Source organism: Sinocyclocheilus grahami, unplaced genomic scaffold (genome assembly GCF_001515645.1).
Source record: "Sinocyclocheilus grahami isolate Dianchi unplaced genomic scaffold, SAMN03320097.WGS_v1.1 scaffold1280.1, whole genome shotgun sequence".
Classification (NCBI taxonomy): Eukaryota; Metazoa; Chordata; class Actinopteri; order Cypriniformes; family Cyprinidae; genus Sinocyclocheilus; species Sinocyclocheilus grahami.
Genome location: NW_015506459.1, coordinates 218,377 through 244,866, shown reverse-complemented (window position 1 = coordinate 244,866; position 26,490 = coordinate 218,377). Strand labels below are relative to the sequence as shown.

The window sequence follows — 26,490 nt, the reverse complement described above, 5'->3', positions numbered from 1 at the left end:
AAAATAATTTATCGTTTATCCAATAATGGCTCAATTAGAGGCTGTATCTGTGTTGATTTATGTCGTGAAAGGCAGCAGCTGAACTCTTTGGGGTGTTTTATTTGTATGTCAGCAAAGACCTACTGCAGGGAATGTTTGCCAGGACGACTGCCAGAACGCAACTTTACAGGCCTGGCATTGATCCATTACAGTTCATTTGATACACAACCAACTACAGTAGGGTATCCCGAAGTACATTACAAATACATCATCCTCTATACATCTAATACACTTTAGGGTTTAAATAAATCAGTAATAACCTCATTTTGATCCTTTATTATAAATTTCATTGAATTCATTTATTTTCTATTTCATTAGATTTGCTGTGACTGTGAGGGTAAAGCTCAGCTGTGGACTCAGATGTATGTTTGGAGAGCTCTGGGGTGTATGACAGGGAAACCCTCCCCTGAGACTGTTTTGTCACAGACAGCTAGGAGCTTGTCTCTGCTTTCTAGACCACTAATGATCACTAGCTTCCTGTAGGACACAATAGCATAGAAATGGCCTCATTTTAGAAACACATGAGTGCAGAATGTACTAAAATTGCTTATTTTAATTAATGGTTGAGGTAATTTGGAAATAAAGAAACCGATCTAACAAATGTAGTCTTTTTTTATACTCCCCTTCATTCCAAACCATATGCTGCTTTTTCTTTTCAAAGGAGAATAAAAGATTAACATTTTGAAGAAACCAGGAATTATCAAGATCTACAATAAAAAAAAATAGTACATACTGCACTCTTAAAAATAAAGGTGCTTCACGATGCCATAGAAGAACCTTTTTGTCTAAATGGTTCCATAAAGAACCTTTAACATCTGAAGAACATTTCTGTTTCACAAAAGGTTCTTTGTGGCGAAATAAGCTTCTTCAGAATATAAAAACGTAAGAACATCGCTTGAAGAACCTTTTGAACCACCTTTATTTTTAAGAGTGTGCTTATGTGGTTAGTCTTAAGAAGTTGTGTGACAGCCTTGCATGAGAAACAGATCAAAATTTAAGACATTATTCCTTGCACTGTAGGAAAGATAAAATCCCTAGAAAAACAGAAAAGAACTGGCAATTTAATTTCTGGACGTATCTTAAACCTTAAAACGCCAGCACAATGCAGTGTATTGGGACACACCTGTGAAAAATCAATATAGAAAATTTTCTGACTTTTACAGACTTTTCATAGAGTATAATATTATTTACATGTGCCACATTTACACAATTTTTGATGAGATAAAGGTAAATAAATAAAGAATTTTTGTTTTAATCTATTCCTTTATATCAGACTGGGGTTCACGACCCAAACTGCAGGGGATTTGTGAGCTGATGATATAGTAATTAATTTAAAAATTTTATTAAAAATGTAAAATAAATGGTTATGATAAATAACAAAATTACTAAAAAAGGTTGAAATGTGTTATTTACCTGTATGTTATGTGACTATTAACCAAGATCAAAGAACCGTGAATGTGTTGTTAACATTATTGACATATTAAAATTTCAGGGGGTACTTCTAGTAAATATTTCAGGTAAAAGGAGTTCAGCTGACAAAAAAAAATTGTGTGAATCCCTGCTTTATATCATAAACATGTTTTTTGGCTATAGCAGTTAGCGCACATACTTTAAGTCATAGTGCTCATTTACTGTATGAAATGTGAGTTTGAACCTGACTTGTGACATTTCCTGATCAAATTACCCCCCTCCTTCCTTTTCCATAAAATTTCCTGTCCATTTAATACTATTTGAGGAAATGTATAAATGGCAAAAAATACAACAGTCATAATGCATTTTTGCTTTAGCTTAGTTTTGACCCTTTTGTCCTTACAGTGAATTATAAAAAAAATAATGCTGAGCTAATTGTGTTTTCTCAAATGCACAGTTGAGCACTCAGGGGGGTCACTGAGTTCTAAGACACAGTACAGAAGTGGCGGAGGCTTTGCACAACAAACAGAGACTTGTGACATTTCCTGATCAAATTACCCCCCTCCTTCCTTTTCCATAAAATTTCCTGTCCATTTAATACTATTTGAGGAAATGTATAAATGGCAAAAAATACAACAGTCATAATGCATTTTTGCTTTAGCTTAGTTTTGACCCTTTTGTCCTTACAGTGAATTATAAAAAAAATAATGCTGAGCTAATTGTGTTTTCTCAAATGCACAGTTGAGCACTCAGGGGGTCACTGAGTTCTAAGACACAGTACAGAAGTGGCGGAGGCTTTGCACAACAAACAGGCGCATACTTCTAATGTCCCAATACACTATTTATTATAGTCAGCCTATTGATTTTCTCACTGCTGTCTGTTGCTAGTGTTGACTCAACACCAAAGACTCAGCCTTTCCTGACCACAGCACATTTGTGTGTGTGTGTGTGTGTGTGTGTGTGAACTGGCAATTTAATCATGCTTCAAGTCCTTGACATGTCATTAAGAAATCAGGGCAGGTGGTCCAGACTGGAGACAGACTTCTAAACAGCTCTCTCTCTCTGTGTGTGTGTGTATGTGTGTGCGCGCGTTTTTGTGACAAATGAGGACATACATTTGTATAATGACAAGGGTATGACATAGGTATTACAAGGAGAAGGTGACTTTTCAGGACATTACCCCATGTCCCCACTTTTCAAAACGCTTATAAATCACACAGAATGGAGTGTACTGAAAATCTGAAATAGCACAAAGTTTCCTGTAAGGTTTAGGGGTAGGGTTGGTGTAGGGCAATAGAATATACGGTCTGTAGAGTATAAAAACCATTACGCATATGGGATGTCCCCACTTTTCACAAAAACAAACCTGTGTGTGTGTGTGTGTGTGTGTGAAGATGGCTCTATAAATCATACCCCCACCATTAAGCTCCAGAGATGCTGCTTAAAGCCAGACCATCTGACCTCTGTCCGCTTATGAAAACAGGGTTCATCTTAAACAATGAAAGGAGCATCACCATCTATTCACTCAGTGATCTTTAGTCTTTACATTCATGTTGTTTCTTATATCTTAGAATTTGGGGACATATTAAATGTTACAGTATACATTAAACATGAACAAATGTAGCATATTAATAAACACATGCATTGTCAATACCAATTGTATTTATTTATTTATTTTTGTTTATTTATATATCCATCCAAATAGCAAGTTTTTAAATCCTGGCTGGAATTTGTACATCACAATGAGACATAATACAGAAATATTAATGAAAATCTCTCAAAATCAGTCATCTATTTAGAATTTGGTAGAATCATTTGCATAGTGTGACGTGTCAGAAATATGGACTGTCTGTGTTGTGTTTTCCTCCCCATGTGCCTTCCATGACCTAGTTTTCCCTCGTGTGTCACATGCCCATATTTGGTTTCCTTCCTGTTATTGTTTCATTGAGTCCAGGTGTCTTGTCATCCCCTCGTTTAGTCTCCAAGAGCTTGTAACACTCCAAAGAGAAAGGAAAAATTGAAATCGCATCATATGACCCCTTTAAAAATAGTCTCCCATTTGTTTGAAAATCTGAGTAATCAAGCATAAGTACAGTAAGAAATGACTAAAAGTGCCTTGCCACAGTCAATAATGTCATTTGCATTAACAAATGACATTATCAGGAGGCATTTCCTGTACACTGATGCAACTGGCTGATTAATTATACCATAGATGCATTGCTGGAAAAATTAACCAGCTAGTCACAAGTTTCCCGAAACCGTAGCAACATGGTCACACCACTGTTGTTTGAACCACATTGATTTAGCAATATAGGACTATCGTTAAAGATTTCACGTGCAGGTGATGGAGTAATAACTTCTACTAATTCATCGATCTGCAAGATGCTGCTGGCACCTGATGACTTCTTAATTGTTTTTTTTTTTCCCCAGTCAATTTGCTTTATTTGATGTTTGATTCATCGCTGGTTCTCACTTACTGGCATACTCCAGCGTTTCCTTAAACATGTATGTACATACACACTCTTTAAAAACATTGATTGATTGTTAAAACATTAAAACATGTAAAAATGTTTAAAAAAAGCATTGATTGATTGCAATGATTGTTCACATGCTAAAATAAATAGACTGAAACATAATTTTTTTTCCCCCAAATGGAATGAAATATATAGATTGGACCGCCTGTTATCTTCCTTATTGTGCCCAAGCACATGATCTATGTAAGTCCACATATCATACTAACAAGAAACAATGCCTCTAAACACAGGATCACAGGACGAGGCTGTAGTTCAGCCACACAACTTTGTGGTGCTGTTTGTGAATTTGTTGGAACTTTAAAAATACAGAACCCGTTGAATTGTTGGTAACAATAGAACTTGTGACCATAGCTGGTTAACGATGCCTTTAGGAAACTCACCCCAGGTCAGATGTGGAAATATCATGTCTCTATGAAAAGAATCATAACAAATCATTCTGCTCACCACTTAAAAAACGTGTCTGCTTCTGTGAAGAACCGGGTGTTCTTAGATTAGAATAGTTAAAGAAGAAGCACTTTCTCATATGAGAGAGAAAACATTTGCATTTGAATACACAAATCAACTAGCAAAGACTTCAAGTTCCACTGGCATGTAATTGACAATGCCATTATAAGATTGTTTCCTACTTTGCTAGCCTCTGCTTTTGGGGACTTCAGAAGTCTTAGGGCAGAGCTGCATATTGCTTATTTAATAACGTCTGGTTCAGAGTAATGTGCAGAGTGGTTGCTGGGCTAATCAATAGCTGTTTATGTTCACACACAATTCTCCCAGCAGCCCTTCGACTGCTGCCAGCTAATCAGCATTGGTGGTTACTATGATGCATGTTAGAATACTGTGATACTAGAACCGCTGAACTAGTGTGGGTCAGCTTTAACCAACATTTGGTTCCCACAAAACCTGAAATCACCTGCATTAAGTGGACGTGCCAGCCGTCCCCTCGAGAACAAAAACAAATGACTTAATAAATATAATAAATAATGTTTAATGAAAATCTAAAAAGTAGGAAATAGGGTATAGAAAATATCATTAGCTCAGTATAAAAACAGTGTAAATCAGAAAGTCTCGCCATGATTATACTGTAAAACACACGTTTACTATGCATTTGCATACACAGAAGAAATCTAGCTCATTTGAACACACTTTTGAATAAATTCAAACTGTGTATAAAACTTAATCTTAACAAAGCAAACCCAGAGTATGTGATTTTGCATATGTGTGGTTTTAGTTGTTCCCACAGTATTTATTTTTATTTTTTCATAAATGTAAAAATCAATTTTAGGATGAAAGTTATTAATGAATCTTCTCCAAATCTGTCTCCATGAGGAAACAAACTCATCTACATCTTGGGTGAGTACATTTTCCACGAATTTTCATTTTTGAGTGAACTGTTCCTTTAACATAACATACTGCCCACACACAGTACATATCCACTGCAGCAAATAAAATGTGCAGGATTCGTATGTGTCTGTGTACACCTGCGGTGAAGGGCAGTGCAGCAGTCTCCCCTCCCTCTCCTCTGCAGTAGACATGTATGCATCACGGGTGGGTTGTGCTTGTGTGTGCTAACCACTCTCTGCCCTGCTCCCTTCATGCATTGCATCACATCCCCCCACCAAACATACATACACAATCACACATTTCACAGGGTGTGGCACTCCAACACTTTTATCTCCTCATTACCATCTTAATCTCTGTTCCTGTCTAGCCCGTGTTGCTTTTCCCAACCTTATCTTTGTCTTTGCCACAGTCTCATTATTTTCTCACCCTCTCAGAATTCAGAAACAGTCCTTACATCATAAAACATGCATACAAAGCATAGAATGTATACAAATGCTCCTTCACCTCTCCTTCACGTATTAAATGAATAGTATTAGATAGTTTGCTAAATTCTATCAATCCATTGTGTTAATTTTGTACTTTTGTCATATTCTGGAATTGTTCATGTGTCAAGTCGATTACAACTTAGCCTTATCTCTTAGCTGAGCCTAGATGACTTTTGACCCGCCTCTGACCTTTGTGTCTGTGTGTGTGTATGTGTGTGCATAATCATGTGCTGATTTGCGTGCAGTGTTGTTGATTTAACATTTTGGTTTCATCAAATTGCACAACTACTGCACGTATCCCATTGTCACTATTGTTGTCGGGGGGGTTAGAGGATGTGGGGCCGAGCTGCACCACCCAAACAACAATCCTGATCGTTTTCAAATCTAACACTTATTTAAATACACTGAAAAAAATGGTAACCTAAAATGATAACATCTATATTAACTGGTTTTATTCAAGTCAGCAATATTATTTAACATCACTGAATCAACCTAAATACATAAATTTATACCAACAAAACTCATTTGTATGGGTTAAATCAAGTAGCATTGTAAGGCATGCAACAAACAGTGTCTTTTTAATACTAATTATATACTGTAATAGTTTTTATTAATATTTTAATTTAGCTCTTTTTTTCAGTTTATTTTTTAGTCATTTTGTTATGTGTTTTTGTTATTTCTATTAGTTTTTGCTATATTTAAATATTACTATTTTTATAAGTTTTTATTTAATTCCAATTAACAATTTTATTGCTTCAACTTCAGTTGACAAAGCAACTTTTTATATAGTTTAATTTAGTTTTATCTAATATTTATGTTTTATTTTATTTCACTTCAGCTTTATTTCAATTAACAAAAATGTTAATATTTTTAGTTTTAGTTAACAAAAACCCTGCTTTACAATAAAAATTTAATTTATTTTTCAGCATTGTTAATACATAGAACTCATGATGACGAGTAATATTTCACAGCTCATTTATTGTTAGGTTATATGTTACATTATTCATTCATTACATGTAATAATGTTAATTTATTCAACTTGAAATATGAACATTCAAGTGCAGTAGAGTATGAAGAAATTAACATTAAGCAATATTGGTAAGTACTGTAAAAGTATTGCTCAGTGTTATTTCACGTAAGCTATTGTAGTAATTCACATAGAACATTATTGTATAGTGTTACAAAGGTGTATTCTTCAATGACAAACATATTCCATGATCTTGAAAATTATGTCTGGTGATAAACCACTTGAAATTGTTCTGGATCATCAGACATGACATTATTATGGTGCCTTGGAAGCCTGTCTGAAACTGCTTTCCTTTAGCAGTGCCTTCAGACTGAAATGCAGTCTGTAGTGTAAAGTCTTTGAGTGACTGGGCAGTGATGCAGTAAGACAGCTGCCTTAGGTTTTGGATACAACCGTTCAGGACGACAGAGAATGACTCCTGATTTTGCAGTGCAACATGTCAGTTTGAATCAGTATCATCAGTCTGAGACTGTTCTTGCACTTTTTTTTTTTTTAACTAATTTCTGGTGTCTTATTAAGGTGTTATCGTATAGTTTCTCTGGTTCAGGTGCTCAATTGTCACCTACTTGCAAGATGCTATTTGCAGAAGTAGAGGTGTGAACTTTTCCTATAGCTTAAAATATATGTAGCTTGAGGATATGGAGGCCCTCTTTTGTGAGTGAATGTTCTCACTAAAGGACGCACCCATCAACCATAGTGCATTTGAGGAAAGGTCTCAAAGGAAAAGGTTGGTGTCTGGTGCCACTGCAGCCAAAATAATGAGCCTCCTCTGAATAGGCACGCACCTTTGAAAGACATTATCTAAAAGGCTTGACTGTCAAAGGCTTGTTTCAACAAAATTCAAAGCTAGAATAGTTTGGAGAGAGAAGAGAAAACGTCTCAGGTTACGCATGTAACCATGGTTCCCTGAGAATAGGGAACGAGACGCTGCATCCTCTAGAGTGTGCTAGGGGAACGCCTTGAGCGTGAACGGTGTCTGAAGCATGAATGAAACCGACAATGAACTTGGCATTGGCAGGCGGTAGCCTATGACGTAAACAATACCGCGACTTCAAGTATAAAAGAGCACCTGTGGAATACGTCATCCACTTTTTTGTCTGAAGGAGACGCAGGAGTGCCCGAAGCATGGCAGAGAGACGCAGCGTCTCGTTCCCTATTCTCAGGGAACCATGGTTACATGTGTAACCTGAGACGTTCCCTTTCGAAAGGGAACTCCACACCGAGTCCTCTAGAGGGTGTTAGGGGAACGGTATACCACCGCCACCATGCTGAGGGATGAGAGCCCAAAAAAACCCTGGATTCCCTAAGTCAAAAACTCAAAGGAACATCATCCCTGCCCCCAAAAATTTGCTGTGGCCAGCTTCCTACAGGTAAGCTAAAAGCTCGCCAACGTCATAGACTAGCTCACCCACCAAAGTCTGGAGCTCTAGAGTGGAGGTCTAGCAACGACTCTCAGAACGAGAGGAGACCTGGCTACACTCAACACTAAAACAGTTAGTGAGGCTCAAATAAAGACCTACACATTAAAACTTCCTAAGCGGAGCACTGTAGAGCGGAGGCTTCAGCAGAATAACTTTCTTAGACAAGAAGAAGCCTAACAACCTTCAGTTCTGGTAGGGGACTCTAAGAATGGAGGTCTCAGAACGACTCTCTAGAACGAGAGGAGACCTATCTACACTCAACGCCAGTGGCAGTAGTGAGGCTCAAAAGAAAGAGCCTACATACTCATTTTACTGCCAAAAATGGAGCTCTGAAGAGCGGAGGCCTCAACTGAAAGACTCCCTCTAAGCGAGGGGAGGCCAGACGTACTCGAACATAATAAAGTTCATGATGCGGCCTACCGAGGCCGACCACTCAACTCAACAGATGGACGATTTATCAAGGTGGCCTCACAGAAGGTCGAACTCTTGGTTTCACTACTCTCGCTGGAGCTCAGGTGAGCTCCTAAGAGAGACTCTCTAAGAGAGAGGAGGCCAAACCTACTCAGCATAAGGACCTTCTGTCAAGGCAGCCCTACAGAGGGCTGCACACTTGATTCCAAGTCTAGCTTGAGCTCAAGTGAGCGGAGGCCTAAGCAGAATGACTCTCTAAGAAGAGGAGGCCAAATCAATTCAACCATATGATAGTTTATCAAGGCGGCCTACAGAAAGCCGAACACTTGATTACTCCGTCCAGCTGGAGCTCAGGCAAGCGGAGGCCTCAACAGAAAAACTCTCTAAGAAGAGGAGGCCAAACCACTCGACCATAACGACAACTCATCATGGCGGCCTCAAAAGAGACAGAGCACTTGATGTTACTACTGTAGCTGGAAGCAGAAGAGCTGAGGCCTCAGCAGAACGAATAAGCGAGAGGAGGCCAAACCAGCTCAACCATAAGACCAACTATCAAGGTGGCCTCAAAAAGTGCCGTAAACTTGATGTCACCATCTAATTGGTGCACCAGCGGTCTAAGTGAGACTAACTATCAAGGCGGCCTACAGAAAGCCGAACATTTGATTACACTGTCTAACTGGAGCTCTGGTGAGCGGAGGCCTCAGCAGAACAACTCTCTTAAGCGAGAGGAGGCCAAACCTACTCAGCATAAAGCCATATGACAGTCTAACAAGGTGGCTCACCAAAGGGCCGAAACCAGATGTCACTGCATAGGATCTACTACCACACTACCAGATACAGGCTTTCCCGAACCTCAGTATAGCAGGATGTGTAAGCTACACAAACCTGCTAAAACACCATAGGTTCAGTTCAGGGCCCGATGTGAAGCGTGGAGAAATACCTCAGAACCCGAGGGGGGGTCTGGGATAGGAAGGAGAAAGGAGAATTATCTCTTCCCTTTGGCGTAAGGCGGATTTGTTCCGCCCACGTGTTTGGCTTCAATAACCTCCCTCAAATCCTTCCTATTCCTCCTCATATCGCTCCTTTTTTGAGTCCTGCTCCTGCCAGCAGGGGGAGGAGGAGCCCGAGTTGCCACACTTCGCCTCTGAGCCTGCCTGTAGTCCACAGACGCAGATGGCCCAGGGTCGCCCGAGGTTTTAGGGACAAACCCAGGATGGCGTGGTATCAATTTCTTATAAGCTGCTGACCACGCCCTCGCCTCTCTGAATATATCGACCACAGCCTCGACTGATGTGCCGAATAACTCAGAGGGCTAGACTGGCGAATCGAGAAGAAAATGTTTCTCTTTCTCCCCGATGTCAGCCAGATTAATCCAGAGATGTCTCTCCGTGGCCACCATTGCCGCCATTGCACGACCAATTGCGGCAGCTGTTTGTTTAGTGGCCCAGCGAGCCAGATCTGTAGCACGGCGCAGCTCGATCACCGCTTCAGGGCACAGGCCCTTGCCATCGTCCAGGACTTTAAGCAGATCAGCCTGGTAGGCCTGCAACACAGCCATTGTGTGCAGAGCACCACCAGCCTGACCCGCAGCTGCATACGCCCTGCCGTTCAGCTTAGATGTCACTCTCAGAGGCTTTGACAGCAGGGTCGGAGTCTTCAGCATCGATGTTTCTCCCATTGAAAGATAGTTTGCCACCGTCTCTTCTATGGGAGGCATCGATGCATATCCGTGCTCGCGCAATCCCTCCACATTCGCATAATTTGCACGGTGAAAAAGATGAACGTGAGCGTTAGACTAAAAACGTTAGACTCGTTGGAACTGGGAGATCATGGCCAGCCAAAAAACGCTCATCTAATCTGCCGCGGGCGGACTTTGGCTTTTTGTGTTTCCAAGGAAGATTGAATTTCTCAGTCGCACGCGCCATAACCTCAAACAATTCACCGTATGACAGGCAGGCTGAGAGGGTTCCAATGATTCATTTTCATCCTCAACAACCACATCCTGCCCTTCTTGGCTTGCATCTAAAAGAGCACTATCTGCTGGATCAGATGACCCTAAAGAAAGAACATCCACATCCCGCAGATCACCCTCGTCGGTGGCAGAAGAGTGAGAAAGAGAAATACCTCTTTCAAAATCCTCCGCCAGCTCAATCTGTGAGCCCCATGATCTCATTCTCCGCTGTGCCTCGGCAGCAGCAGGTCCTGAACCACCGGGCGCCTACGCTCATCCTAATTCCCTCGAGAAAAGGGACAAGTGTGAACAGAGCTTTTTAATAGAAAAGCTCTCGCAAGCCGCGCATTCTGCTGCCTCGAGAACAGAACGCGCATGATCCTCATCAAGACAAATAGCGCACATATCGTGTGTGTCGTGTGTCATAGGATAACGTATTCCACAGGCATTCTCTTTTATACCCGCAGTCGCGTTATTGTTTACGTCATAGGCTACCGCCTGCCAATGTCAAGTTCATTGTCGTTTTTTTCGTTCATGCATCAGACACCGGTCACGCTCAAGGCATTCCCCTATCGCCCTTTAGAGGATGTATCGTGGAGTTCCCTTTCGAAAGGGAACTTGCAAATCTCTCTAGAATTGCAGATGAAATTGATGTTCTGTTGGTTGAAAATGTTGTTGCAGGGAACGTCAGATCTAAACCCTAAATGCAAATGTTTCCCACCAAAAAGTCCTTTGAAATCTTTGAAATTTCTGTGGATGGCTTTACAAGAAATTACAAGAAATTATATATAATATTATTTAATATTATATTAATAGAATTGGTAATGATATATCAAAAATACAATTATAAATATTATTATTATCATTATTAAAATACCATATGTTTGAAATTTCTGTGGATGGCTTTACCAAAAAGTATATATGACATAAGATTAATTGTGATTACTGTAATTTTATTGATTTCTTTATTAGAACAAAAGCCTATAAATTCCTCCAATAGTAATATTCCTTATTTCAGAATTTGGGTTAGAGGGTTAGAGGCATATTTAAATATTATTAATAATATTGATAAGTATTTTATTTATTGCATTATTTTTAATTATACTAAATTCAACATGTTAAATAATCCAAATCATAATACAAATTAAACATATTATAAAATGACTTTGAAAAGACCTATGATAAAACATGATGACTGAGAAAGTAATGAATTCACATAGAACCTTAACATTCACATAATAAAGCATAGCATCTCGTGGCCATTATTTTGTATTTTGTATTGTGTGTGTGTGTGTTTGTAAAGTATTTTGTGAGGCATCAAGTAGACTGGTGTCAGTGTCTCTCTGTATACAATCGCTATGTCTGTCTCACTCTGTTGTGTCTGTTTGTTCTATTTTTAGGCCAGTTTCTCTCCCACGATCACACACACATACAACCAATCCAGAAAAACAGACAGCATCCTCATGTGCTTTCTTCCAAAGCATAGTACTTAGAGGATCACATTTCTAACACGTTTCCTTCATAACTCCCAGTATCAGTGAATTATAGCTTTGCTTCTTCTCAGTTTTCTCAGTGCTTTTGCATACAACAGATATTTCTGTTCAAGAACCCTCATTCCCTCTTTCCCCAGGACACCCATAAGCTGATGACTCACGGTAGACTCTATACAGTCTCATTACACAGTATCTAGTTATTTCCCTCAGGAAACCCCTGCAGGTTACTAATGCTGATGAGAACTTAGTTCAACCGCATCATGGGGCCTGTATTATTTATCATCCACAAAGAAATGCTATTTAACCCTCATGTTGTGTTCCAGTCATTTTGACCTGGAGAGGATTTATATATATATATATATATATATATATATATATATATATATATACACTGCTAGTTTGCTGCTAGTTGGTCAGATTACTTCTTAGTGGCTATGTTTAGGCACCTGGACCATAGTCAAAAATGACTGGCCTACAAAAATATTGCTAATATATTTCTTGTTATGCCATATTGCCAAATATGGGATTCAATCTCTTTGGCAACTTGTTTTCTTTCAGTTAGTACAGGTTTTGTATCGCCCATGACTAGTAAGTTCTAAAAAGAAATACAAAATCTGTGCTAACTGAAAGAAGTTGACAAAAACATTGAATCCAAGATTTGGTAATAATGAAAGATTTACAAGCAATTCGGTAAAGGATTTTCAGCAGAATAAGGTCTAGCTGGACTTGATCTGTTTTCTCCATTTGAAAATTGAAAAGATTGTAATGTATAATAATAGCAATAGTATCCACTCTGTGGTTGACAGACAATGGCTTGTAGGATTAATACACCTCCGTTTCCCTCGTCCTATTTTTAAGATCCATTTCTAACCACATTTGAAACTGTTTTTAGGGGTGACACTGGAACACATCACTGGAAGCCCTTTTTAAAGGGGTCATCGGATGCCATTGGCATGCCCACAAGTTGATATGATTATTTAGGGTCTTAATGAAAAGTCTATAACATACTTTGGTTAAAATTTCTCAATGGTAGTGTAAAGAACACCCTTTTGACCCTGTCACTATGTGACCTGTGACTATGATGTACTTATTTAGGAGAACTGAAAGTCTTATTTTGTGCAGAACTTCAGGCTGTTCTTTCATTTGCCTCCTTATAAATCCATTTTCTCTTGATTACTCAGTGTCTGTAGGGTGGGCTTGTGAAGTGTGCAAGCGGCTTCCCACAAGCATCTCTCACTGCTGCAAGGGCACAGTGGGTTGGGGCTTGGCAACAGTATCCACGGCAACAGTTGCTGCAGCAGGCCGGTTAACACTTTACTGACAGGTAACTCAACAGCCTTGTGCTCTTCACTGACCTTCTCTTTCATCTCTCTGTCATTTTGAGGGACATTTGTAATGATCAAATTGACTGGTTCATTGAGCCTGAGGGCATGACTGAAGAACTGATAAAGTCAGTGCTTGTTAATGACTAATCTTTTAGATTGTGTCTTAGCAAATAGATAGTTACTTTTTTATATATACAGTGTATATATATATATATATATATATATATATATAGGTGGTAATTAGGTGGCATCAGCTGAATTGTTATCAGCAGCCTTCAAGAACGGATTGCCATTATGTTCAAAATGTAATAATAAAATCTCTTTTGTTTCAGAAAATTGTTCTGAGCATGTGCAAGATGACCGCCCTCTGATAGGAGAAGGTCATGGTGAGGACACCGGTGAGATTTTCCCTCTGTTGCCTCATCCAGTCATTGTCCTTCCACCAGTTCAAACACACCACAAGAAAAACATGAATAATTCAGCAGCATCTGTGTGCATATGCATGCTTAAAAGGATAGTCCATCCAAAATAAAAAATAAAAACTCATTATTAAAGTGATTGACCATCCGAAAATGAAAATTCTGTGAATATTTACTCACAATTATGTAAATCTGTACAATGTTCTTTTTTTCTGTGGAACACTAAAGAATAAATTGTAAACAATGTTGGCAATTTTTGTTTTCTGTGGAACATAGAAATACTTTTTTTTTTAAGAATCTCAACATTTTCTCACACAGTGATGGTTTAAACAAGAACAAAGAAACACCATAATAGAATGATTTTTATACCACTTTTGCGTAATTGAATAAGGTGCAGATTGGACATCAAATGTCTTTGGTTTTCAAGTGTCTTGTGGTAAAGATTTGCTATTTTTTATTTAATTAGAAAGTGAGGAACCTTTAGCTTTTGATGCCAGGTATAGAGATGGGACTTCGGGTGTTGCTAATTTTAATAAATCCTTTCTTTATTTCAGTTATGTATTACATGCTCCACAGTGAAAGTGAGTTCTATGATGGTTTGCAGTTGCTGTTTTAATAAAAATGGTCTTATCAAATTAATTTGAGTAGGGCTTTGTTTTATAATTAAACACAACAAATACATGATTCCAAAAATGTACATTAATTGTCATGCACCATGCATGTCACAACTTTTTTTCCCCCTAAACCTATATGTTTAACACATGCATTCACACAATGTCGTAGGGTACGTCTCTTACTTATTTTTAATGCATGGCTGCTCATGTCAGCCTGGTCCTTACAGGATAGTTTAAGAGGTCATTTAGAGTCGATGTGCACTGAGATGTGGATAACACATCCAAGTAAGTCCATTTCTACTTTACCTCTGTCACAGGAAAGAACAAAATAAAGAATAGTGCACAAGAAAACAATTTCCTAGGCTATTGTATGTGTATGTCTGAGAGACATGCTGACACTATACAGTAGGAAGTTAGTCATCAATAGCATCAGAATTACAGTCTCTGATGTTAGTGAGGTGGAGATGTACCAGATGATACAGAGAATGGCAATGGAATATGAGCTAAATAAAGTCTCTATTAAGGCTTGGGGAGTGAGAGGTGGTTCCCAGGGTGCATTTGTCACAATGGGATGTTCGTAGCTTGTTGGCAGCATTGCAGGGATATAAATCTTTGAATAACTGCAGTGTTATTGCCCACACAGCTCTCTACATCAGCACACAGCACAGAGGTGCAGTCACGAGTGTTACCTACCACACAGCCTATGTGGGCTTGGTAAAGGCAAAGGTTATGTGTGTGTGTGTGTGTGTGTGTGTGTGTGTGTGTGCGCGTGCGTGCATGTGTGTGTGTGTGTGTGTGCGTATGTGTGTTCACATACAGCAGTAATATAGCTTGTTTCTGTGTGTCCTTTGTACTATCAAATTGTTTACAATTATTTTATAATTCATTTCATACAACATTGTCCTTGTCCTCTTGACTCCTCATCCCTAAAGACTGACATAAACTAGAACATGATGGATTATGGGGTCGCTGGATCACAACAGGCAAGACATTTAAGGTGGGCTTCCTGCTGTGTTCTAATGCTCTATCCAAAAAAAAAAAAAAACTAAAACTGAAATAAAAAAGAATAAAATCTATATAATAAAAATAACAAAAACACAAAACATTACAAAAGCTTTAACTAAAATTAAAATGAAATCCGAAAATCTAAAAATATAGCATCTCAATGGTACTAAAACAACACTGATATAGGCACACTAAACAGCAAATGGGTTTTGCATCAAAACCATTATTGCACTTGAGACTGCAACATTCCTCCTCGACTCTAATCGTTAGTTGAAAAGAGTAAGCCATAATTCAGACATAAAACGATATCTGCTTCGTCATGCCTAGAGCTGATCCGTGCTGGTCGCTGAGGAAATACATTAACTTTGCACTGTGGATCGCTGGATCGGCTTTCACCGTGGACAAAGCGTAGTCCAGCCTGGGGTCGTCAAATGTTGTTGTCGCAAGCCCGCCGGACGCTTCTTCGTCGAATCCGCCGGCCGCACCGTTCTCAAGGCCGCCCACTGCCGCTCACTCTAGGCCTCCGTGTGTTTCGTTGTGAAAGCGAAACTACTTTGTTTGGCCTTCCAAAAATGGACACGACTAGAAATCAGTGGTTAAGTTGTATTTACAACACTGTTCCAGAACAGTTCAACCCAAATATTCAGATGTGTGCAGCGCATTTTATGAAGGACTGTTTCCTGATCCTGGTAGAGTAGACTAGAATGCCGGCTGTTCTGACTCACAGACTGTAAGTACGTTTTCATATTTAAAGAATTTTCCACTGAAGATTAAAACGCGAGTTTTGAGCAGTGTACAGTAGCACTTGTTGTTTGTCATTTCTCCGATCACAAATGCAGACATGGTTTTATGTGTACGCGGTGTGATGCAACGCAACGCGTAAAAAGACAGTATAAGTCATTATAATCCGTAATTATGTCCCCACTGGATGCAACAAATGCCTCGTTTATAATGGGTTTTCTTGTTTTTGAATCATCGCTCCGGCCTGACAGGGCATCACAATATGGTAGGGGTGTAACATTTCCGTCACACACTTTAGGTATTCAGGCAATCACAACGCACTGGATAGCTGACCAATCAGAGCACACCTCGCTTTTCAGACCGATGAGCTTTGTAAAAATCGACAGGCAGGGCATAGAGGTGAAACAGTAATGTACAGTATGTGGAAAATAATGTTTTTTTAACCTTAAACCGCATAAACATTTCATTACACCAAATACACAAAATAATGTTCTTTTTAACAACATCAATGGCCTTTAATAAGGTTTGAAATCAAGCTAAGTATCATAATTTACATTGACTGCTGCTATATCAATAAAATCACTTCATCCACATATTGCAAATAGTTATAACCTGCAATTGTTAATATTAAATAATATTTGTGACTTGAATAAAACCAATTAATATAGATATTTATAGCTCATACCTTTTTTTCAGTGCACTTAGGTCAAGAAATGTAAGAGTAATATCTCATCACCTTTCAGGTAGACTGGAAAGTTGGCAAAAATGATTATTTCCCATATTTCAAGTGGCTGACCATAATGAAATAGAAATGCATCAGCTGTTTAGTTTTAAACCACACAATCTTCAAATATTATGGATATTGACATTTAATGTCTTGAGTTCTACTGCAAAGATGAATGAATTGTCATAATGCTTGATACAGAAAACAATGTATGTCATCAACTCTGTAACAGTTTCACCTGCCATTTCCGGTGAGCTTTCAAAAATCCCATTCAATTTAAAAGGACAGACACATCAAGGTGGGCTTCATAATGTCTTTATTGGTCATGTGCCATACAGCAGTAAGATAATTACTAAATAGAAATTAAATCAACTACATTCAGCTCCTAAAGTTTTCAGTCATCAAGTACACAGTGGCCCCTACACATTAGATAGCAAACAAAGTCACTTTCTTAGCAGAAATAACAGGTTAATGCACACACTGCCAGATTCAAAAAGCTGCTGGTGGCTTAAGGCATTTTTTATCCAAGAGCATTCATACATAAACAGTAGCATGTTTTAGATGGATTGTTATGTATTGGTGTAAATGTGGGTTGACTTTTTATGGAGGGATGTTGATTGCACATGCATTACAAAAGTTTGGCAGTGCAGTTTGAAATTCTCCTTCAAACTGCATTGTGTCACTATGTTTTCTGCAATCTCCTTTCGCTCTCCCAAAAATAACAGAGCAAATCCCAAAATGCTCAGAATATCCATAATAAGGTTACCAGGCCTAAGGAGCATCTGTGAGAATGTACAGACAAAATTCCAGATTTGCCTGACATTCCCTTTAAAAGGACAGACACATCAAGGTGGGCTTCATAATGTCTTTATTGGTCATGTGCCATACAGCAGTAAGATAATTACTAAATATAAATTAAATCAACTACATTCAGCTCCTAAAGTTTTCAGTCATCAAGTACACAGTGGCCCCTACACATTAGATAGCAAACAAAGTCACATTCTTAGCAGAAATAACAGGTTAATGCACACACTGCCAGATTCAGAAAGCTGCTGGTGGCTTAAGGCATTTTTTATCCAAGAGCATTCATACATAAACAGTAGCATGTTTTAGATGGATTGTTATGTATTGGTGTAAATGTGGGTTGACTTTTTATGGAGGGATGTTGATTGCACATGCATTACAAAAGTTTGGCAGTGCAGTTTGAAATTTTCCTTCAAACTGCATTGTGTCACTATGTTTTCTGCTTTCGCTCTCCCAAAAATAACAGAGCAAATCCCAAAATGCTCAGAATATCCATAATAAGGTTACCAGGCCTAAGGAGCATCTGTGAGAATGTACAGACAAAATTCCAGATTTGCCTGACATTCCCACGCAGCTAAGCATGCCAATGTCACAGTGTTCATCGGAAAAATGTATTCCGATATAGAGAAAGAAATCCATTCACTTCGGTTCCCATCATACAGTTCTTAAAGTGAATTAAGCCCAACAATATCAATCTGTTCAAACTGTCTATAGAAAGAGTGCAGCAAGGCAGGCTTACCAAAGCCATGACATAGAGGCAAGTGGTATCAAAACCTGGCAGTGTAACAGAAGTGTAATGAAATTATTTTACTAGCATTACCTTTTAATATGTTATAAGTTTACCAAAGGGATTCATTGTTGACTCATGGTTAATGGAGGTTCACTGTGACAGTGACTTCTTTGTATGAGAGTACACTAGATTCAAGTATGAAGTTTAGGTGTTTGAGATGCATTGTGAAAAGTTGTGTTAGTGACTGCGTTTCCACAATGTAAATGTGCTTCAGGCATCCACGAATATACAAGTAAAATATTGAAAAGTTAATGCATTTTCTAAATTCTAAATATATACTGTTACTTTTCTTAATAAAGTCATAATATTTGTTTCATCCGCCCAAACACAACCAATTCTGGACTCACACTATCTTTCTATTATTCTATTATTTCTATCACAATATCTTTCCCAGTCATTCCACCATATCCTTTCACTCTGACAACTGATATGAACGAGATGCCGTTTACATACATTTAAGTGCCCTGACTTGATTGACTATAAAGTATTTGTCAGAATTTGTATTAATCACAAGCATTTAGCAGCATGTGAAAGGCTTCAGCAGTACTGTGTAACATTTTGCTCTCAGTCTTGCCCATTGGCTGGTGAACTAATGCAGCCTTAAGTACTGAGAGGGATGGCAGGTACACTGCTATGAAAGTATAGGTACACTTCTGTTGGACCCACATACAGTCACCATGCAAAGAGCAGATACACCTCATGCTGTGAGGACTTGCTATTAGGCTCAAATCCTTGTCCCTTTTATAGGGCAAGTGGGTGAGACATGTTTAAAATGGAATCAAGAGCAGTCTTGGAGAGGAATTTGGCTGGGTGGAGTGTTTTCGAAACTATCCATGTATAGTTCCAGATTCCTATTTTTACTTTTTTTTTTTTTTTAGCATTATGAGTATACCGAAGTTAACTGGAGTCAAGAAACAGATGCAATTCTGATGCAATGATACTCCAAGATGCCATTGTTACTAGGGCTGCCATGATGCAAAGACAACAATAAATGACTGGCTTACCGCTTATATTGTAAGACAGAAAATATTATTGCAAGTCAAGTTTTGTGCTGGCTTTTGGAAAAACTGCAGCATAATAAGCTACCTTCACCAAAGCTAACCACATAGACATTTCCTTAATGCAATGTGCTGAGAGAAGCCTGTTATAGTACAGTTAAAAGTGACGATAAGGCTCACAGTGCAGCCCAGGAATATATGCAGAATATATGCATCAAAGAGTGTGTATTGAGTAGTTAGTGGTTTGCTACAGAACAACTGCTGCCCCGTGACTGAGTGGGAGGTGAATTAGTGGAGAATAAGTTGAAATTCGCTAGATTTCTCTCTGAGACCCCCTTTGTGGAGGGGAATTGCTTGGGAAAAGGAAGAAGAGGGTAATGGAGAAGGCAGAGGGAGGGAGGAGAGGAAGAAAGAAAGAGGGTTGAGACATTTAGTTTTTCTGGTTGGTGGGGTTCACATCTCCAGAGTTGATTTTGTCACTCGTCTTGGAGTCGTCAGACTGGGAGGAGCCTTTGCCGGGTTTGCTGCTCTGCTGATGTTTGTCGTCATCATCCTTGACCTCCTTCTTTCCACTAGCGCTAGTGCTGCTGTACATACGGGACAGGTAGCTGTAGCTGGACACTGAGGCAGGGGTGGGGTAGGTGATCCCAGTGCTGATACGTGTCTCCTCCCCTTCCAACAGTTTCCTGAGATTGATAATAAATGAGAAGGTGAACAAAGAAAAGGTGGTGAGGAAGGGTGTGGTGGATTTATGGTGTTAAACAGAATGAAGAGAGAACAATGGAATACATTTCTGTATAGCATCAGCTAATTCCATGAAATAAATTCTCAGGATTTTCATTTTAGGTCACACGTACAGAATGGTGCTAAAGAATGGACAGTATGCACATTTCACTAGCATTCACTTTCACATATCAATAACAAACATTGCTTATTACCTGTAAGCAGCTATCTCTATGTCAAGTGCCATCTTGACATTCAGCAGGTCTTGGTACTCCCTGAGGTGATGGGCCATCTCACTCTTAGTGGTCCTCAACCATGAAATAAATTCTCAGGATTTTCATTTTAGGTCACACGTACAGTATGGTGCTAAAGAATGGACAGTATGCACATTTCACTAGCATTCACTTTCACATATCAATAACAAACATTGCTTATTACCTGTAAGCAGCTATCTCTATGTCAAGCGCCATCTTGACATTCAGCAGGTCTTGGTACTCCCTGAGGTGACGGGCCATCTCACTCTTAGTGGTCCTCAGCTCATTCTCCAACTGCCCAACTGTATCCTGGGTGATGTTACATGATATAATTATAATTAAATTCAATAGAAAAACTGCTGCATTTAGACTGAATTACTTGATTTGATGATAGAAATGATTTCATACACAGGTTCCAAAGGGAAAATATAGTAGCGATGCAACAGAAGAACCATTATTTGTTCCCCAAAGAACCATTAAGGGAATTTACCCGTGCTGCTCCTCGCATTCAACCTTCCTTACTGCAGATATTTTAGATGGATAGACCCCGAAGAAATGCGACAAATAGGCTAAGCTGCTCTGTAGGTTATTTTTAACTTTTAAAGGCGCAAAGAGTGCTTTTTGCCCGTGGAAGGTGTGCTCAGTCTCAGTCTATCAGTGAAAACTCAGGTCGGCAGCAGCGAGCGGGTGGAACTGTCCTTTTTGGCGCAGCGCAGATGTCAGCAAAATATCACATCGTTTATTTACTCACCCATACACCATCACGACACATCTATGAAGAATTTCTACCACCTCTGAAAATAACACACACCTCAAGAACACACACTAAAGACATGCCATTGTGATAAATTTGGTATTATTATTATTATTATCATCATCATCATCATCATCATCATGATCATTATTATTATTATTTAGAGTAAAAATAAAAACAGTAGGCTACAAGAGCAGTAGGAAAAACATCTGGCATCTGTGGTTGTAAGAAATAAAGTGATGGTGTTACAAGCATTATGCATGGCAATTATATTTCAATTCTGCACATGTAATTAAAGCATGTTAATATATAAGATCTGTTCATAAAATTGTTTGTGTGGAATGCCAAATAGTTCTAATGACGAGTTCACTGAGTTCAACTGCTATAGGTACAGGGAATTCTGGGAATGCCCCTTTTTCTGTAGCCTAGTAAAAGTAAAGCGATGATTTGTTGCTTAACCATCATATTTTAATGGCCAGTAGGCCTAATATAAATCTGTATCAGTAAATTTGTAGGTAATTCATACTTTGCATACTGCTGTATTATTATTTTTTTATTAATTAAAATTATTAGCATGTGTACAGTGTAGATTAGAATAATAATAGTTTACTTTTGACCGTTTTGATATATAAATGCAATAATTTATCATCTACACCGGGGCTGTCCAAACTCGGTCCTGGGGGGCCGGTGTCCTGCAGAGTTTAGCTCCAACGCTAATTAAACACACCTGAACCAGCTAATCAAGCTCTTACTAGGCATAGAAACTTCCAGGCAGGTGTGTTGAGGCAAGTTGGAGGTAAACTCTGCAGGACACCGGCCCTCCAGGACCAAGTTTGGACAGCCCTGGTCTACACAAACGTCGTGATTTTAGGTTAGATCCTCACATATCAAACAAAAATCACAAACAGCCTATCGTAGATTTACACTTTCAATAGTCAGTAAAATGTAAAATTTGACACTACTATAGGGCTACACAGTAAATCTAGCCATATTGTATGACAGCAGTTATACAGTGCTGCCATCTGTTGGCCGCTTCGAGATCTCAATAGATTAAAGGCAAACAAACAAGGCAAGGCTTGGAAAACTTTCCATGACTTGTGTGGCCTTCAGATTCAGACAGAATTTGCCATACCCATGTAATCTATTCAGTGTGTTATCAAAAGGTGCGATGAACATGTGATGGTCATAAGGTTTTGTGTTATATGAGTTACCATTAGTAGCCTAAATGTTCTCACTGTGCCATATGACTGAATCTACTCTAGTTGACCTTTTCAAATGAAGCCTTCACCCGGGCATCTCTAATCAATCTGGACACACAGTCAATGATTGTTTCTTCTCCATTCTACTCTGTCCTATTATATGTTCACAAATTGCAAATGTTTTTTTCTCTTTTCCCTCTCTCTCTCTCTCTCTAACTTTCTTTCTATCACTCTCACACACACACACACACACACGTACACACACACACATGCTTTGAACACTGTGGTTTTCATCAGAGAAAAATCGCTTATAAGCTTTTAACGAGAATTTATCCTATTTGGTTATCCGTTTCAGAACAAGATCTATACAGAATCTAGAAATATAGCTGTACCAATGAATCATTGATTAACAATTAAAGGGGACATAACACACACAGTTTCACTCAATCTCATGTTAATCTTGAGTACCTATAGAGCAGTACTGCATCCTTCGTATCTCCAAAAAGTCTTTAGAGTTATCATATTTATAAAAGAAAGATACAGCTTTACGATTCTCTCCGGAAAAAGCTGAGCTCCTGGAGGCGCGTCGTGGGCGGAGCTAAAGAGTGACGAGCACTTGAGCTCCGACTGCCAACAAAACAGACATTTGATGCCGTTTCACTTACCTTCTGCAGTTCTGAATCATGACCGGGATCTTTTATAGCTGGGACTGCTCCATCTTTCAGTATCAAACGATGTGCAAATCCCTCGTCGAACTGGGCCTTGTTTATAAAACGTTGGTCAACAAACAGGCTTGTGAAACTGCGTTGCTGCTCCGGATAAACAAACTGCATCCACTGTTTACATAACATTGGGTTCTTTAGGAAGCTGAACAAAGTTATCTTTCCCTACAACCAAAAACACACTTCTTTGGAGACATCCTTCCCGAGAATCCCGTGCAGCGCTGCTGAATGAAGCGTGTTGATGGACGCGATCTCGCTCTTACTCTCGCTCTGGTCATTGTGTGCACGGCAGTGTTGCCAACTTCTTTCAATAGAAAGTAGCTAAAGCCCATTTTAAATGTCGCCAGATGACATTATACGCTAATTAGCATATTCATGACGTCATCGCGTCTGTTGCCTTTTACATTTGTTTGTCTCTCTGTGCTCACATACTGTATTTTAATGCAGCCAAATTATCAATAAAACTGTTTTCATTCATATTTATTACTGTTTCTGTTGTCAGACAACAGAATAAATATGAAATAGTGACTGAAATGCGGCCCTTTAAGACTACATAACCAGCTCTCCCTTCCAAAACGTTAATCTGCACAAAAATTTTGCTTTATATTTGAGCCATCGTCTGGCATAAGAAAAGACAAGGCACAGACAATTCCTGTGCTGTGATTTCGGCTATATGTGCATGTAAAATTAGAGAAGCAACATAATATCTATTTTAACTGAAGGCGCTGCTCCTCTCAGCCACTCGCTGAACAGAGCAGACGCAGAGAGAGAGGTGTGTGCGCGCTGACCTCGCACCGTTGCGTCAGTACCAGCGATCACAGAGACTCGCTAAGGTTTGTCCAAGAAGTCGCTAGATTTGTGGCTAGTCGCTTTTTTGGAAAAAAAAAAGTCGCCAAAGGGTCTGAAAAGTCGCTAAATCTAGCGACAAAGTCGGGCGCGCTCTTCCGGGAGAAATGCCCATATAAGGAGTTCCACCCTCGTCTACGTCATGAAGAGCCACGATCGAAAAAAAACCTCAGAAACTTGTACGAACCGGAAGTAAGATTTTTAGCACAGAAATACGCCGTCATGCATCCAAATTGTTTTTTGAAATTCTGTCCATGCTTAGCATAAGAATCCAACTCTTTAACAGTGTAAACAAATCTGAATGCATGAAACAGCATTGTACCCCCACTTTAAGGTCAGATTGTCACGGCACGGTAAAGGAACACACCGTGTAAACAGGGGTCTGGGTCCAAATGCAGGTTTATTTGACTGCAGGGGAAAACAAAGTAAAAAAAACCAAAACAGAAAACACAAACAGAGCTAAGACTCTGGAATCTGACATAATACGGCCACTTCTGGCTTGCATCAGTCCATGTACCAACAATTAATAATCCGCCCAGAGAGGCATGTGGAAGGCGTATAAATAGCCCTCAGGATGGGCAACAGCTGTGTTTGTGTGAGTGTGTGCACAGGTGTGTGGAGTCAAGGTAACGGAGTCCGGGAGGATGGGAAGTGGCGACCTCTGGTGGTGAGAGGGAGAACACCAGACCCAGACCCCTGACACAGATAGGTTAAGTGATGTGATGGGTTAAATGCAGAGGCGGACAGTAACTAAGTACATTTACTTGAGTATTGTACTTAAGTACACTTTTTGAGTATCTGTACTTTACTTGAGTATAATTTTTTCTGGAAACTTATGACTTTAACTTCACTACATTTGAAAGACAAATATTGTAATTTTCACTCCACTACATTTCTATCAAGGTCCTCGAAGTAGAAAGTCGTTACTATGTGGCAGCTTTGAAAGTCAGTGGGTGATTTCTTTCTTCTCTAAAATATGACTTTCTTTTTTTCAGACAGTTTATCAGTAATCACTCTTGTAGGGCTACATGAAGTGATTTCCCAGTATTTTTTGAACACTGACCAGTTGCAAATGTGGTATTTATTTACAACAATTCAATAATAAGAAGTTAATATTGTGGTATATATTAGACACAATATTGTCTGATTTTGCTCAATTGTGTACGTGAAAATACTTATAAAGCCACAGAAGAACTGTTGTGCATCTCCTAATAAAACACAAAAGGTGTTTGACTGAAGCAGCACTGTGTATACAGCGAGAGCGATTAGACAGCATTTAAAAAAAAATTTGTTTTGATGTCAGATAAGTCTTGCTGTTTTGCTTTTTTTGTTAAAGCAGTGTTGCTGTTGTAAAGTTATACAGCTACAGTTATGTTGCTGGGTTTTAAAGCAGGTTTGATTTTTTTTTTCTTCCTTATCACTCTGCATTTACAGAATTTCACTGTACTGTATTCAGTAGGTGTAATGTATTCTAAATTGCTTCAGAAGTATTGCAAGTACTATGTACAACAATAAAGCAGTGCATTGGCATAAAAAAGGAAATGTACTTTTGGTACTTAAGTACTTTTAAAAGCAAGTACTTCTGTACTTTTACTTACGTAAAAAATCTAAAAAACAAAAAAAAACTTTTACTTGTAATGGAGTAATATAATAGCCTTATAAAAGGAATAAAAGTTTTATTTAGTTGAAACACTTATTATGTGTAGTGAAAATGAAATGAAAATGATGTTGTATTTTGCACTAACAATTAAAAATATGCTAAAATGTTTGAAAAGAGTGCATTTCTGCATATGTTAAAATAGTAGCTACTTAGAGATTTGAAAATGTACCACTTGCTTGTGAAAATTGTAGGCCAATGAAAAGTTGCATTAACAAAGATTAACAAATATTGTATATATTGCTCATTGTTAGTAGTTCATGTTAGCTAATGCATTAAACAGACCAAAATTTGTCAACAAGTGTTACTGAAATTAGTTAGTTCTAAAATTAGTCATGAACTAACCAGGAACAATAATTTGTCAAGTCAATGGCGCCCATCAACTGTTCGGATACTAACATTTTTCAAAATATCTTTTTATGTTCAACAGAAGAAACAAACTCATACAGGTTTGGAACAAGTGGAGGGTGAGTAAATGATGACAGAATTTTCATCCTGAAAGTGAACTACTCCTTTAATTTAAATACTTTTTATTCATTTATTTTAATAATATATTTTTTAAATGTTTTATCATTTATTTAGTTAGTGTGATAATCTTACTTTAATTGTTTATTTATTTTTACAATTTGACACGGTTTTTCTCTAAACTTTTCCACAGACCTCCTAGCTCTACCATGCGGCCATTGTCATCACGGCTACTTTAAACAGCTCCATTAATCCTTTAGCCCAGTGGTTCTCAACTGGTTTGGCCTTGGGACCCACGTTTTCCCATGGTTGTCACGACGCGACCCACTTATATATATATA

General features: G+C 38.7%; 1 protein-coding gene and 1 long non-coding RNA gene across 3 annotated transcripts in view; one reads left to right on the top strand and one right to left on the bottom strand.

The window, feature by feature from the left end:
• The window catches only part of LOC107568791 (uncharacterized), an 18,035-nt gene extending 4,120 nt beyond the window's left edge, over positions 1 to 13,915 (top strand). Inside the window, exons 2-3 of the long non-coding RNA XR_001606807.1 lie at positions 13,291 to 13,433; positions 13,767 to 13,915. This is a non-coding gene — a long non-coding RNA (uncharacterized lncRNA). The remainder of the gene's footprint in view (positions 1 to 13,290; positions 13,434 to 13,766) is intronic.
• Positions 13,916 to 17,860: 3,945 nt separating this feature from the next.
• LOC107568789 (alpha-internexin-like) overlaps positions 17,861 to 26,490 on the bottom strand; it is a 16,061-nt gene continuing 7,431 nt past the window's right edge. Inside the window, exons 3-4 of one of the 2 annotated variants that reach the window (XM_016254770.1) lie at positions 20,691 to 20,819; positions 17,861 to 20,215 (exon numbers count right to left, since the gene is read on the bottom strand). In XM_016254770.1, the coding sequence (XP_016110256.1) occupies positions 19,960 to 20,215; positions 20,691 to 20,819 (385 nt within the window). In that variant the 3' untranslated portion in view covers positions 17,861 to 19,959. Of the gene's footprint in view, positions 20,216 to 20,467; positions 20,548 to 20,690; positions 20,820 to 26,490 lie in introns of those variants that run through there. The other variant, XM_016254771.1, reaches the window with a different exon arrangement.